This window comes from Myxocyprinus asiaticus, chromosome 27 (assembly GCF_019703515.2).
Source record: "Myxocyprinus asiaticus isolate MX2 ecotype Aquarium Trade chromosome 27, UBuf_Myxa_2, whole genome shotgun sequence".
NCBI lineage: Eukaryota > Metazoa > Chordata > Actinopteri > Cypriniformes > Catostomidae > Myxocyprinus > Myxocyprinus asiaticus.
Genome location: NC_059370.1, coordinates 13,121,572 through 13,135,017, shown reverse-complemented (window position 1 = coordinate 13,135,017; position 13,446 = coordinate 13,121,572). Strand labels below are relative to the sequence as shown.

Below are 13,446 nucleotides of genomic sequence, written 5' to 3'. Positions count from 1 at the left end.
TTGGACAGGTTTTACTCTGAGAAGTTTAACAGATCAGGGTTGGTCAAGTTACACTTTAAACATTCAGCACACGCCTCAGCTGCCCTTGTAAGTATGCTTTTCTAATCCAACCATTCCCCTGGGACTCACCCAGAATTATCCAGCGAAAAAGACAAATAGCCCATCTGGAAATGTGCTTTCTCTATCTTGCTCTCTGTCACTTATCTTATGGTAGTAAGAGCCCTTGCACAAATATCCTTACAAATATCCAAGTATCTTTATCACTAGAAATAATACATGTTTTATGTGATAACTCAATGTTTAATTTTTTTAATGAGGAGGTTAGTAGGGTAGAATGCATCTCAAAGTGATATGGCATAAGAACTCAAACAGTAACAATGCATTTAGCTAGATCTGTTCAGATCTTCAGTTTTAATTTTTTTAATCCCTTCGTTAAGAGGATTTAATCCAAATGTATCCATCCGTTGCAACAACACACAAGCCCATGAAAGATATAAAGTGAAGCACTAATCCGGCGGGTAGATTTAGGTTTCACATTAAAAGATACATATCTGTATATGCAAATATTGTGTGTTTAAAATCACTTAAATTTTGTATCCATTATGTGTTAAAGACTTTGACACGTTTTGAACTGTTTGAATGTGTAGTATGGTAAATTTTCCATGTACAAGTTAACATGATCGCTAAATCTGCACCCTGGATATAAAGAGAATTTTCCTAACACATAGAGTGAGAGTGATGCACTTAGCAGGGGCGGGTGGGTGTGTTATTGGGGGGGGTATTAGGAGCCCATTGTGCAAGCGCAGAGGCAGAATGAGAGAAAGGGGGTGAGGGGTTGAAGAGATGAGAGGAACACATCTGTTCAGGGATAGAGAAGGAGGGCAAGCAGCACGACAGAGCGAGCAAAGAGTGCAAAAGAGGAAAGAGAAAGAAGTTGCTTGAACGTGAAGAAGGTAAACAAGTCTTATTATCACTGTTTTTAATCAGATCATTCCTTTATTTTACAATACTCCTGCTTGGAAAATTATTTGAACTTTAATCAGTGTTTTTGAAAGTGAGACATGTAGTTAAAATGATGTATGATTTGATCTATTTTAAAGAAAAATATGACAGGTTGATTAAATAAAAATGACTTAAGGAAAACATTTTTACCCAGAGAAATGTCCTGGTTAAGCTTAATAGACAGCAATTGTGGCATAATGTTGATTACAACAGAAAATTATTTCGACCCGTCCCTCAGATTTTTAAAAATGAGCACGGGTCACAGTTATAGTAAAGCATTTACAATGGAAGTGAATGGGGCCAGTGCATAAACATTACAATACACACTGTTTCAAAAGTATAGCCACAAGGCTAAACATTACATGTGATAACAAGATTTTAGTGTAATAAAATATTTTCTACACTATTTTAGTGACAAAATGGCTTAGGCTACTACGTTTAGCAGCGTTGCATCATCATGGCAACGAAGCTGTAATATTGCAAATAACTTTACACAGATAATGTTAGTTATAGATTTTATTACACCACAATCATGGTAACATGTAAAATGTTTACATCTAGTGGCTATACTTTTGAAACATTGTGTACTTTTAATGTTTATGGACTGGCCCCATTCACTTCCATTGTAAAGTAAGTGCCTTACTGTATCTGCAGATTTGGCTTTTTTTAAATAAGGGACAATTCGTAATATATTTTCCGGTAATCAACATTATGCCATACATTCTGTTGCTTGAATTAAAGTTGTATTGAACATGGAACATTCCTTTAAATCACTCAAAACAAGTTTTTTATTTTTTTATGTTTGTCGATTGTTACTAAAACTGTCCTGTTATTTTGGGAGGAGATTAAATTGCACATGCACAGACCTAAAATGGCAACACTGTGTTCATTGTGTACATTATTACCAAAATTTATTGAGCATTACATTTATGCAGGTTCTCCACTATAACTATAACTTGGTGAAGGTATGATTTCTCTGACACTTGCATACTTTCAAGCCTATTCACATGTGTCTCTTCCCATTTTTCCCATTCATTCTCATCACACTAGCTCCTTTCTTACACTGTCCTCTGTCCTTGTCCCTTGAGATTAGTAGCATTTTACTTTAATTCCATTATTCCATAACTCTTTCTTTGCACGCGCCACCAACCCCTCCGCTAATTTAATTAAAGCCTCACATTCTACTTGGATGCCCTGTTCTCATCCTCTTTTCCATTCCCCTCACAATGAAACACATAAAACCTCAGCAGCCTTTTCATCCTTCTCTCTTTGACGCAAGCCATCTGCAATTCAATCATGCATCTTCACAACCACACCAATCATCAATGTAATAAATATAGTAAGCAAGAAAATGGTCTGAAAGTACTAAAACTTATGCTCAAAACATCACTTAAGTGGTGAGAATAAATTCTAGAAAATATGGTGACCAGCAGTGTTTTTGCAAACAAATACAGGGATGAACTTGCATGTCTACAATATATCTACTATACAACACAATCTTGTGTGGATGATGTATGATTATCACTAAAGGAGCTCTAAATTGTGAATTTACAGTGCTGGTATGAACCCTCCAATTCCTCAACAATCAAGGGAGGCCACTATCTCAGATTCAGCAAAGATGACGTCATTAAAATCACTTCTGGAATGAGGGGGATTGACATTTCTTAATCTCTATGAAGAGATATAGTTTAAGTAAGCAGATGATACATGCACTGTCCATAAGATGGTGATTTTTTGGACAGTAGTTGTCTTCTACATATGTGGACATACAGTGGAAGTTTACGGAACAGCTGGTAAAGATGCACTGCCAGCCAGTTTGGCCAGTACTGTGATGTCTACTGCCTTACCCACTGTGACACCCACAGAAGATGAGAGCATTAAACTTGTGGTGAGAATATGTGTTTCAATGTGAAGTTTTACTATTCAACATGAATTTTGAGCTGGAAAAGAATTCCAGTGTTGCAAGATTCCATTTAAAGTCAACATGAAATCTAAATGGACCCTATTTACTTTCTCATTGTAATACATGTTCCTGGTCTTATTGTGCATGGTTCATCTGTGCATGTTCTTCTAAATAAAACAAACGTTTGTCATTGCAATCTTTTATCAAAACCTGAAACCATTTTCTTTTACAGCTGACTTCACGAACTTACTTTAGTATTCACCTTCCCTTCCCTCCAACCCCCTAGCTCCATTCTGGTATGTAATGGCAGAGACTGTATAGACTGAGACAGGATAGAGATGTCACATGTCATTTTTTTATCAAGAACGCATGCGCATAGGCTGAAATTGTATTTGTTTAGCGCAATCTAAGCTAAAGAAGAACAATTTATGAAATGTCAGATTTGTCAGATTTTATTACTGATTTGAAAGATGTTATGTTGATATTCTTGACGCACCATTTTGGGGATGTTGGTTTTTCCCCATTCAAGTTGATAGAATCCATCTTTACTTGCATTCATTGAAAATAGCTTCCCGCAGGCTGCCCGGAGGTGTTACGAATCTGTAGTTGAATATGCTGTTTCACACTGATTACAGAATTAAACTGGGTTGCGAATGACATTTCATGTTGACTTTAAGAAAAATAAATAGAATATTCTGAAAAGAAAACTGTTTACAATTTGTGGTTGTCTTGGCCTTTGATGTATTTATAAAAGTAATGAATATTCATGCTGCAATAATGTCCCGCTGCTTTCATTTTATATTCGTTTATGACCCTGCATTGCATAACATTTTACAATGAATAATTCAAAAATTATATACAGTATATGAAGGTTTTAATTTCTTCTTAATGGTTTCATGTTATTCCTGCAGGACTGGCTCACAAAGTATGGATACCTCCCACCCCCAGATCCCTCTACAGGTCAGTTACAGGCCTGGACAGCTGTCACTCAAGCAGTTAAGAAAATGCAGAAGTTTGCTGGCTTGGACGACACTGGAGTCTTAAGTATGTTTCACTCTTTTTTTCCTTCTCACTATAAATCTTAGCAGGGGCATTGTCAGGGCCCTGTGATGAGGGGGTCCCACTAAGATCCTCTGTGTTTTAGCTTACTCATGGGGCTCATGGGAGTGGGGGCCCACCAATAAAATTGTAGTCCTTGGCCTGTGAATTGAAGCGATGACCTGGAATGTCAGTCTAATTTCTGGAAGGTGAAGAGTGTTACTTTTTCAACATTAAAATACTTCCTCATACCCTGCTTAATATGCTGAGACAACTCTAAGTAAGCCATTAATAGGTTGATTTCCACAAAAAGTTCAAACACTATGTTTCTGTTACGCTAATAAGATATTGCTCTATTTGTTTGAGCATTCTGACTAGCCCAATACACCAAAAATGTATCAACCAATGGTGTGAGTTTGGGGCAGGACTATTTGTCCAAGCAGTGGCAGGTGGGGGAAGTGTTCTGGATACCTGTTTGAAAACATTCAAATAATTGTAAAATAACATTCAAATCATGTCATCCCAGATGTGTGACTTTCTTTCTTTTGCAGAACACAGACAAACATTTTTAGAAGAATATTTCAGCTCTGTTGGTCCTTACAATGCAAGTGAATGGTGTCCAAAATGTTCAAGCTCCAAAAAGCACAAACAGACAGCATAAAAGAAATCAATTTGACTCCAGTGGTTTAAGCCATGTCTTCTGAAGGATTCAATCGGTTTTGGGTGAGAACAGATCAAAATATAAGTGTAATCGAACTTGAAATCATGAACGTACCTAGAGAATGCAATGGCAATATTTATAGTGAAAAAGGAGTTATATTTTGGTCTGTTCTCACTCAAAACCAACTGGATCACTTCAGAAAATGTGGATTAAACCACTGGAGTCTTATGGGTTAATTTATGCTGCCTTTATGTGCTTTTTTGAGGCATTAAAGTTTTGGTCACCATTCACTTGCATTGTATGGACCTACAGAGCTGAAATATTCTTCTAAAAATTTTTGTTTGTGTTCTGCAGAAGAAAGAAAGTCATACACATCTGGGATGACATGAGGATGAGTAAATGATGAGAGATTTGTAATTTTTGGTGAACTATTACTTTAACTCTTTTATTGTCCCTTCCTCTTTCCCCTCCTTTTCCTCTCATAGATGAAGAGACTCTTCAACTGATGCAGACACCCCGCTGTTCACTACCAGATGACGAAGACCAAACCATTCAGTCATCAGCACTACACAGTGAAATGCAAAGTCAGAGGACGAAAAGGGCGGTGTCTGCCTGGGCAAGGCGAAATATCAACTGGAGGTCAGACTGATATTATAAGCCCTTCACCACCACTATGTGGGAAACCTGAATGGAATAGGTCAAATTCAGAGATCAGAATCCTTTGAGGCACATACAGTATAAGAAGGCATATTTCTATGTTAGTCATTAAGAATTAAAACTTGTGATCATTAAACATCGTTCCAGTTCTTAGTCTTAACTGTGTTATTCTTTGTTTTCTTTAGACTGCGCTCTTACCCAGCATCCTCTAAACTATCCCGTGAAACGATTCGCTCCCTTGTGTACTATGCACTAAGAGTGTGGGCCGATCCAACATTGCTTGAGTTCCATGAGGTTGTTGCTAATTTTTTTAATTACCTTCACTTTGTGTTTATGTTACTACCCTGTAAAAACCTGCAACTGTTACCTTAAGGAGCTATTTAAACCTGATCAAATTAGATTTGATGGTGTAACATAATGTAGTTAAATACTATTTTGACTTGAATCAAACTGATTAATTTAGATGTTACCACACAAAGCACATTTTTAGGTTAACATATTTTTTCAGTGAATAATAATGTTGCTATCACCTTACTTTAAGGTTATACTGTACAATAAGTCAACCCATTAGATATCATGAACTAGGAAATTTTTTACAGCATTTATTTTTCTTGGTTTAATTTATAAATATACAACACTGAAAAAAATGTTAACCTAAAAATGTGCTTCATGTGGTAAAATCTTAATTAACTGGTTTGATTCAAGTCCAAAATATAACGTAACATGTCTGACCCTGAATACATTAGGTTACACCAACAACATTCATTTTTAAGTTTTATGTCAGGGAGAAATAGCTCCTTAATGTAACAATTGCAGGTTATCACTTTTTACAGTGTATTGTTCATTTTTAGATCATCTTATTTCATTTTGTATGAAGAAACATTAAAGTGTACAACTTTTAAAGTTAAAATGTATTATTATTATTACATGTTGAAATGAACATTAACCAAGTTTAATAAATGTTGTAAAAGTGTTGTTAATTATGAATGATATCTATTGAATTAACTATTGTTCCCATACTGTATAAAACCTTATTGTAAGGTGTTACCAAATTATTATAATATAGTCAGTGAATCTCTGCAAATTTGTCCATTCAGTGTCTGACTACACTGTCAAAGCTTTAGTAAGGTGTCAAATGATGCTGGATCCCCAACAGGTGAGAGGACCAGAGGGGGCAGATCTCCAAATAGATTTCTTGCTTGGATCCCATGGAGATGGATATCCCTTTGATGGGGCAGGTGGATCTGTTGGCCATGCCTTCTTTCCATCAGATCCAGACAGGGCAGGTGGAGTGCACCTGGATGCAGAGGAGGAATGGGCCTTCAGACAACCAGGTAATTCTTCAAATTACTCATAGGTAGGGAAAATATACAGTCAGACTTGGCAGGTCATTTCATATAATAATCCAAGATCAATCAGGTCTTGATTATTTTTAATTAATTATGGGCTGACTTTACATTATCCCACTTATGACATGGCTACTAACCAAATAGATGAATAAATGTATTGAATTGCATTGAAATAATTGTATTATTACGAGAGACATGAATCTATACAGCAATGTAGGAAATCGATTACCTAAGACAATTATACAGTTTAGCAGCCATTGTCCAAAAATATTTGACAGCAGAATACTGCGACTGAACAATCAGAGTGAAGTATGACAGAGAGCCATGCTGTAGATAGTCAAGTCAAGTAATTTGGTTAATTCAACATGTGTACATTTGCACACAGCAACGGAGGGTACAGATCTGTTCACAGTTCTAGTACATGAGCTTGGCCACGCCCTCGGATTGACCCATTCATCAGTGCGCCAATCTGTAATGCGGCCATACTACCAGGGGCCCCTGGGAGACCCACTACACTTCAGCCTAGGCCATCACGACCTTCAGCACGTCACAGCCCTTTACGGTAACTGTCATTACTTACCTTCATTAGAATCTTTGATTGCCAATTCATGGCAAACATAACTCAAGGAGTTCATGCTGATTACATTTGAGCAGAAATTACACAGGCTTAACCATTAGGCTGTTTTAACATGTTCACAAACATTTCAAACAGTCTGATATTTTGTAACGTTCATTCTCAGCATTACTCATTTACTGTATATAAATGAGACTCGAATCTATTCTGTATGTGCATATGTCTGTTTATGAATTCAGGTAAGAGGGGTAACCATATTCCAACTGACAGACCTCTTCTTGTAACGGAACCTGAACTCCGACAACGACATGGAGGCATACACAGACTCACACACATGTACAGACACACACACAGCCATTTTGACAGGTAGGGGGACTATCATGAAGTAAACACGAAATCAAAATTGACCCTTATTTGCTTACTTAATACACACTCCTGGTCTTATTGTGTATGATTCTTCAGTGCATGTTACTTCAAAAACATTAATATCAAAGAGTAATAACTTGATTGTGCATATCTGAATATCTTGGATAATTTTGTTTGTTATTTTTTCTTCTGAATGTTTGTGTTAAAACTATTTCAAGTTAGTTCAAAATAATGTTTTTAAGAGAAAACATTTTGAACTGCCTCTCTCTTTCATCTTTGTCTCAATCAAGTTCTGTAGATCGTTGTAACACCAGTTTTGATGCAGTTGCCAAGATTCGAGGAGAGATCTTCTTCTTCAAAGGTAGATATTTGAAGTATTAAAATATTTAGGTTAATTAATTAAACACTACTGTATGGTTCTGCAAGTAAAAATCCCATAAATTTTTTTCCATAGGGGAATTGATTATTAATGATAACTTATAAACCTTTACAGACAGACCTACCGTGAGCTTCGAGGTTCTTTATCGATGGTAGACGCTTTTGCTGAAGCCATCAGTTTGCATCATTTCAACTTCTTTTTAAACAATTCCTGGCGAAGAACTAATAGTACCCATGAATCAGGGCTATTTCTAGCTATAAGCGGTATAAGCAGCTGGTTAGGTCCTCCTAAGGGGTTCCTGCAAAAAAAAAAAAAATATATATATATATATATATATATATATATATATATATATATATATATATATATATATATGTATATATATACTAAAAGCTGCTCATGCAGCTGTTATGGCTCAACAGTTATAGTTATAGTACAGACAGTTATAGTGGGCCACCTTGTGGCCTGAGAGGGAAGGGAGAATGTAACTTCAAGCAGAGAGTTGTAGCTAGTTGTGACAGGCACACGCACGCTCAAAGGGTTTATCGTCATCATGAAGGGCTCCTACAAGGGGGGGCTCCAGGTAGGATGTCGCTCAGGGCCCCCATATGCTCAGAAACATCCCTGCCGTGAATTGTCTGAAGAAAAAATCAAACAAACACACCGCGGCAAAAGAGCTCTTCAGCGACTGTCCACTTGACATGCTGCAAATGACTCAACCGAGTTGGTATCCCTTCACCCTCAAAGTAAAACTAATTATATATTTGTATATATCTGAAAACTTTGCAAATAAACCTAAAATGTATTTTTTCTAGACTTATGATAAATAACTTCAAATCAATAGTTTTATATTTTTCCATCTTTTTTTATTTTTTATTATTCAGTTACGTCATTCACAAAAATGGCGTACATACAATTGTAGTTCACTCCATTAAAAACTTTAGAAGCACACAGTCTTTTTTTTCCACTTTTCAAATATTTTTTGGTTTAAATCAAACTTTGTAACATTGTGATTCAAGTCAGAATCTATGATCAGTTTAAGCTTATGATGCTTTTGGGAAACGCAGCCCTGGTTGGTTTGGTTCATGGCTTGGAACACGTTTATAAGGTACACTTCTAGCCAAGGATTTTCATCTTATACCATCAGTAGTATAATTTCATTATAATTTCTCCCTATCTCTCACTCATTTTGCAGGGCAGCATATGTGGCGAGTGAGCAGAGGTGGTCTCGTTTCAGTCAGAGCTGTTAGTGTGCAGAGACTTTGGTCGGCTCTTCCCTCTTCCGTGCCTCCACTGCGAGCTGTTCTGGAGAGACACTCAGATCATGCCATCATCTTTATCAGTGGTCAGTCTCAAAGCATCACAAACCCTTTCAACGTCCATTTTTACTCTGCTTTTATGCATGTGTGCATCAGTTCCACCAGTGACTTTCTTTGCATTGTACATGTGTGCAGGTTCCCAGGTTTGGCTGTTCAAGGATTTGTCACTTCAGGAGGGCTTCCCTCAGCCTCTGTCAGCTCTAGCTCCAGAGGACTCAGAAGGCTGTTGGCAAGGACTGCACTGGGACCCGACACAGGGTGTGGTGTGGGGGTCTCTGAGGGAGGACCGAGAGAGAGGAGAAATGCCAGAGGAAAGTGAGGTCTGGAGAGAGCTCATTGAAGGAGGAGTGAATGGAATCATCATGGAGAATGACGATGGTGGAGATTTTAAGGGTGGGCTTTTTCATTCTGCATTTAACTCTGGGTTAACATCTTTTAAACCCCAGGATAGCTCCATTTTTAACAGATTTCAGGTATATGTGAGTTGCTTTCATTCGTTTTTTGGTTTTGAAATGTTAAAAGAAAACCTAAATCATGCGTTCATTGTTGGTTTTTCATTTAAAAAGAAATAAGAAAATATTTTTTTTTGTTTCTAACGAATTGCTGTGCCAAAGGCATCCAGTGGGAAACCGTGTGGTCCGAGAATGTTACCACGAGTTAATTAGCAACAGACAACCAATCATAAACTAAAAAATGCTCACCTCATTAAATATTCATAAGCTGTGTACAGTCACAGAAACGTTCATGTGCACGTGTTGGGAAATGGTTAAAAATGTCGAACAGTAAGTGCTAACCTGTTAACAGTAAAGAGACAACATTATTTTCGCAATTTATTTCAGAAGGTTTAAGACAACCAGAGCATTTACTCAGGGTTTACAAAAGTACAGTGTTGGGCATAATCTGATTACAAAGTAATTATTTACAGTAATCTAATTACTTTTTAAAGGGATAGTTCACCCAAAAATGAAAATTCTGTCATCATTTACTTACCCTCATGCCATCCCAAATGTGTATGACTTTCTTTCTTCAGCAGAACACAAACAAAGATTTTTAGAAGAATATCTCAGCTCTGTAGGTCCATACAATGCAAGTGAATGGTGATCCGTCCTTTGTACCTCCAAAATTTACATAAAGGAAACATAAAGTAATCCATACAACTCCAATGTTTAAATCCATATATTCAGAAGTGATGTGATAGGTGTGGGTGAGAAACAGATTAAAATTTAAGTTATTTTTGTACTATAAATCTCCACTTTAACTTTTACATCTGAAAGTCACATGTGATGCCTGTTTAGTTTCAATTTCACATTTGAAAGTGAAAGTTACAGTGGAGATTTAGAGTGAAAAATGACTTAAAATGTTTTCTGTTTCTCACCCACACCTATTATATTGCTTCTGATTACATGGATTTAAACACTGGAGATGTATGAATTACTTTTATGTTTCCTTTATGTGATTTTTGGAGATACAAAGGTCTGATCACCATTCACTTAAAATGTATGGACCTACAGAGCTGAGATATTTTCTAAAAACCTTCATTTGTGTTCTACTGAAGAACGAAAGTCATACACATCTGGGATTGCATGAGGGTAAGTAAATGATGAGAGAATTTTCATTTTTGGGTGAACTATCCCTTTAAGTCAAAAAGTAATATATTGCATTACATTGGTGTAACTACTGGGAAGGCAGGGTGGGCAGCTGCCCTAAAGCCCCGGATGAGATGGGGCCCACAACGGCAAACCGAATGGGAATGAAAAAAATGACAGCGGGCCCTACAGGCGATGAAAAACACCAAGAGGGAATCCTCAGCAACACCCCCTCCCCGCCTGCCAGCAGGAGAAAATGGCTGAGAAGGATCCCCACCCCGAAGATGAAAAGGAGCCTGACAGGGGCTTTGCACTGGGGCCCGTACGATCAAAGTTACGCCACTGATGCATTACATTTTAAATTCTTGTAATCAACATACAGTTACTGACTTTCGTACTTTACTTGGGTTACACATTTTCCTAAATATTATTATACTACTAATATTATTTACGTAGAATACATGTCTGTTTGGGTTTCTGTGGCAACTGAAGGTTGTGCATCCCCTAACAGTCCATTGTAAGAGAGAAATGCGTGTTGCTGACTTGCATGCGACAATGAACAAGGAGGAAGTATAGACATTATTTTTGAGTTTATTAAGTGGAAAACATTTTTAAAACAGATAATTTAGTAATTAGATTACTATTCTGATGAATTACAGTAATCAGTAAAGTAGTCTGATTACAATTCTAGAAAAATAATTAGTAATTTGTAGTGGATTACTTTTGTTGAGTAACTTACTAAACCCTGCAAATGTACAGTGTGAAAGCTTTAGAGTGGGAAAAATGCCCAGGATTACGTTTCAGAACTCTACTGACTTTTGTTATCCTTTGTATCAATCAGGTTTCACCTTCGTTTTCAAAGGCAATTCCTACTGGAAATTTAATCACCCAGGCTCCGCCCCTGAAGAGGGATACCCCCGACCTCTGGCCACTGATTGGCTGGACTGCCCTCAGCCTTCCTCATACAGCCCTGGCGACATCTCTTTGATCTCTGACTTCGGTCGACAGGAGCTTCGTGAGCAGACAGGGCAAAGAACGGTTGACCAGATTAGACACAAAGACAAAATCACAGAAAGAGACAAACCCCACCACTGGGAATGTCCATGCCAAAACAGGGCAGTGGCTCATAATGGACCTCATTTACTACTGCCTGTTTTATTTCTCATGACTATGACTTATTAACTTTTAGCCTACTTTAATTTTCACTGCTTTTAAGTTCATGCTTTCACTCACAAACACAACTATGAGCTATGTTCGGAATGGAATGCTTCCTTACAACTGAACAACTATATATTGAATACTGAATGCTATTTTTAAATGGAGTATTTAACAGACTGCATCATGCTAAAACTTTCAAACAGTAATATGCCATATGTCACATGACCTCCTTACATTTGTCACATGACCTCATCTAGCATGTTTAATTCAACAAGTGGCATCCAGTTACAATCTTTGAAAAAAAAAACTGTTATTTTGCCATTATTATAAAATTGTGTGTAGTTATGTCTTCATTCGTCATTCTGGAAATGGAGTGTCAAGTCAAGAGCTTTGCATTGTGGGATACAGTGTTGTGCGCTGTGTGCTCTGTTTTAAAATGCATATTTTGGCAAATGTAGATGGTCATTCCATCAGGAATTCCATAAACAGTATTCAAACACTGTAGAAATAGGAGTATTATGGCAGTAAGCTATTCTGAACATTGACATGTTTCCTTGACTTTTAATCTCTAACCAAAGTAATAGGTAACTAAATATGTTAGTATTATAAGAATTAATTGGCAATATGATTCTAACAACCACCATACTTTTATTAGCACATTAACTCCATTGTGTTATCATATGCTGTTTTCTCTCAAAGTAATCACAGTAAATCATGTTTAAATCAAATAATTCCACTCATTGTTACTACTGCAAAAGGGCATAGGTTTGGTTTAAATGCTGGTAGGGACATATTGCAAGCATAATTTTATAAATGTTGGTATTAAGAAAATAAGAGAAAGTCAGTCTGGTCATAAAGGCAAAATAACATTATTACCTCAAATAACATGTCTCGTTTCTTATTTCTCTGCCCCACCACATTAAATATAAGCCTATTTTTATTAAATAATTTCTAAAGAATAAACAAATTAAGAACTGACCACTAGGGCTGTACGGTAAGGAGGAAAACTGGGAATTGTGATAAATTTAATTAATGTGACAACAATATGTGATGCGATAAACCTAAGATTAAAGGGTCAAAATCAAAAGTTATCTTTTTCAAGAAGATTTACCTTGAGAAAATGATATCCAAGACACATGAATTGCTGTTCTGTAAAATGTATTATCCAGCATTAAACAAATGTAAATCTAAACAAAGGATAAATTAACAATTTACATGTGCAAAATGACATCACGATATTATGGGGATTATATAAACAAATTATGGGGAGAATGGAACATTTACATTTTTCCCCCACTTTCTGCTTTTCAACTCCCATCACTCCCACATAATCGTTTCTCATATTGCTTATTTATCTGTACTTATATTTTTATCTGAAAAAGTAGGCCTCCTGAACAAAGTAGGCTTTTGTCTTAGCATACAACTAATGACTTTTTTTTTTTTTTTTTAATCAC

The 13,446-nt window shown here is 36.6% G+C and overlaps 1 protein-coding gene and 1 long non-coding RNA gene across 3 annotated transcripts; one reads left to right on the top strand and one right to left on the bottom strand.

The window, feature by feature from the left end:
- The first annotated feature begins 823 nt into the window (after nt 1–823).
- Nucleotides 824–12,846, top strand: mmp17b (matrix metallopeptidase 17b). Of its 2 annotated transcripts, XM_051657734.1 has the most exons (13): nt 824–953; nt 1,938–1,967; nt 2,557–2,890; nt 3,817–3,949; nt 5,090–5,243; nt 5,447–5,555; nt 6,418–6,595; nt 6,996–7,172; nt 7,424–7,550; nt 7,841–7,911; nt 9,125–9,274; nt 9,384–9,641; nt 11,676–12,846. In XM_051657734.1, the coding sequence occupies exons 3-13, from the start codon at nt 2,726–2,728 to the stop codon at nt 12,014–12,016; spliced, it is 1,863 nt and encodes a 620-aa protein (XP_051513694.1). In that variant the 5' UTR covers nt 824–953; nt 1,938–1,967; nt 2,557–2,725; the 3' UTR covers nt 12,017–12,846. The 2 variants fall into 2 exon arrangements, with proteins under 2 accessions (XP_051513694.1, XP_051513695.1); XM_051657735.1 differs by lacking the exon at nt 1,938–1,967 and having other exon boundaries at nt 832–953.
- On the bottom strand, nt 6,435–11,807 carry LOC127417664 (uncharacterized). The gene is made up of 3 exons (XR_007893304.1): nt 11,683–11,807; nt 8,054–8,227; nt 6,435–6,558 (listed from the first exon to the last, which is right to left on the bottom strand). It is a non-coding gene; the product is annotated as an uncharacterized LOC127417664 (long non-coding RNA).
- Nucleotides 12,847–13,446: the final 600 nt, after the last annotated feature.

What these genes read in the sequence shown, in the direction of transcription:
- mmp17b (XM_051657734.1), top strand. Translation starts at nt 2,726, where the DNA reads ATGGTGATTTTTTGGACAGTAGTTGTCTTCTACATATGTGGACATACA. An exon ending in AGGCGAAATATCAACTGGAG is followed by an intron (nt 5,244 to 5,446) that starts GTCAGACTGATA and finishes TGTTTTCTTTAG; the next exon opens with ACTGCGCTCTTACCCAGCAT. An exon ending in CGATGGTGGAGATTTTAAGG is followed by an intron (nt 9,642 to 11,675) that starts GTGGGCTTTTTC and finishes TGTATCAATCAG; the next exon opens with GTTTCACCTTCGTTTTCAAA.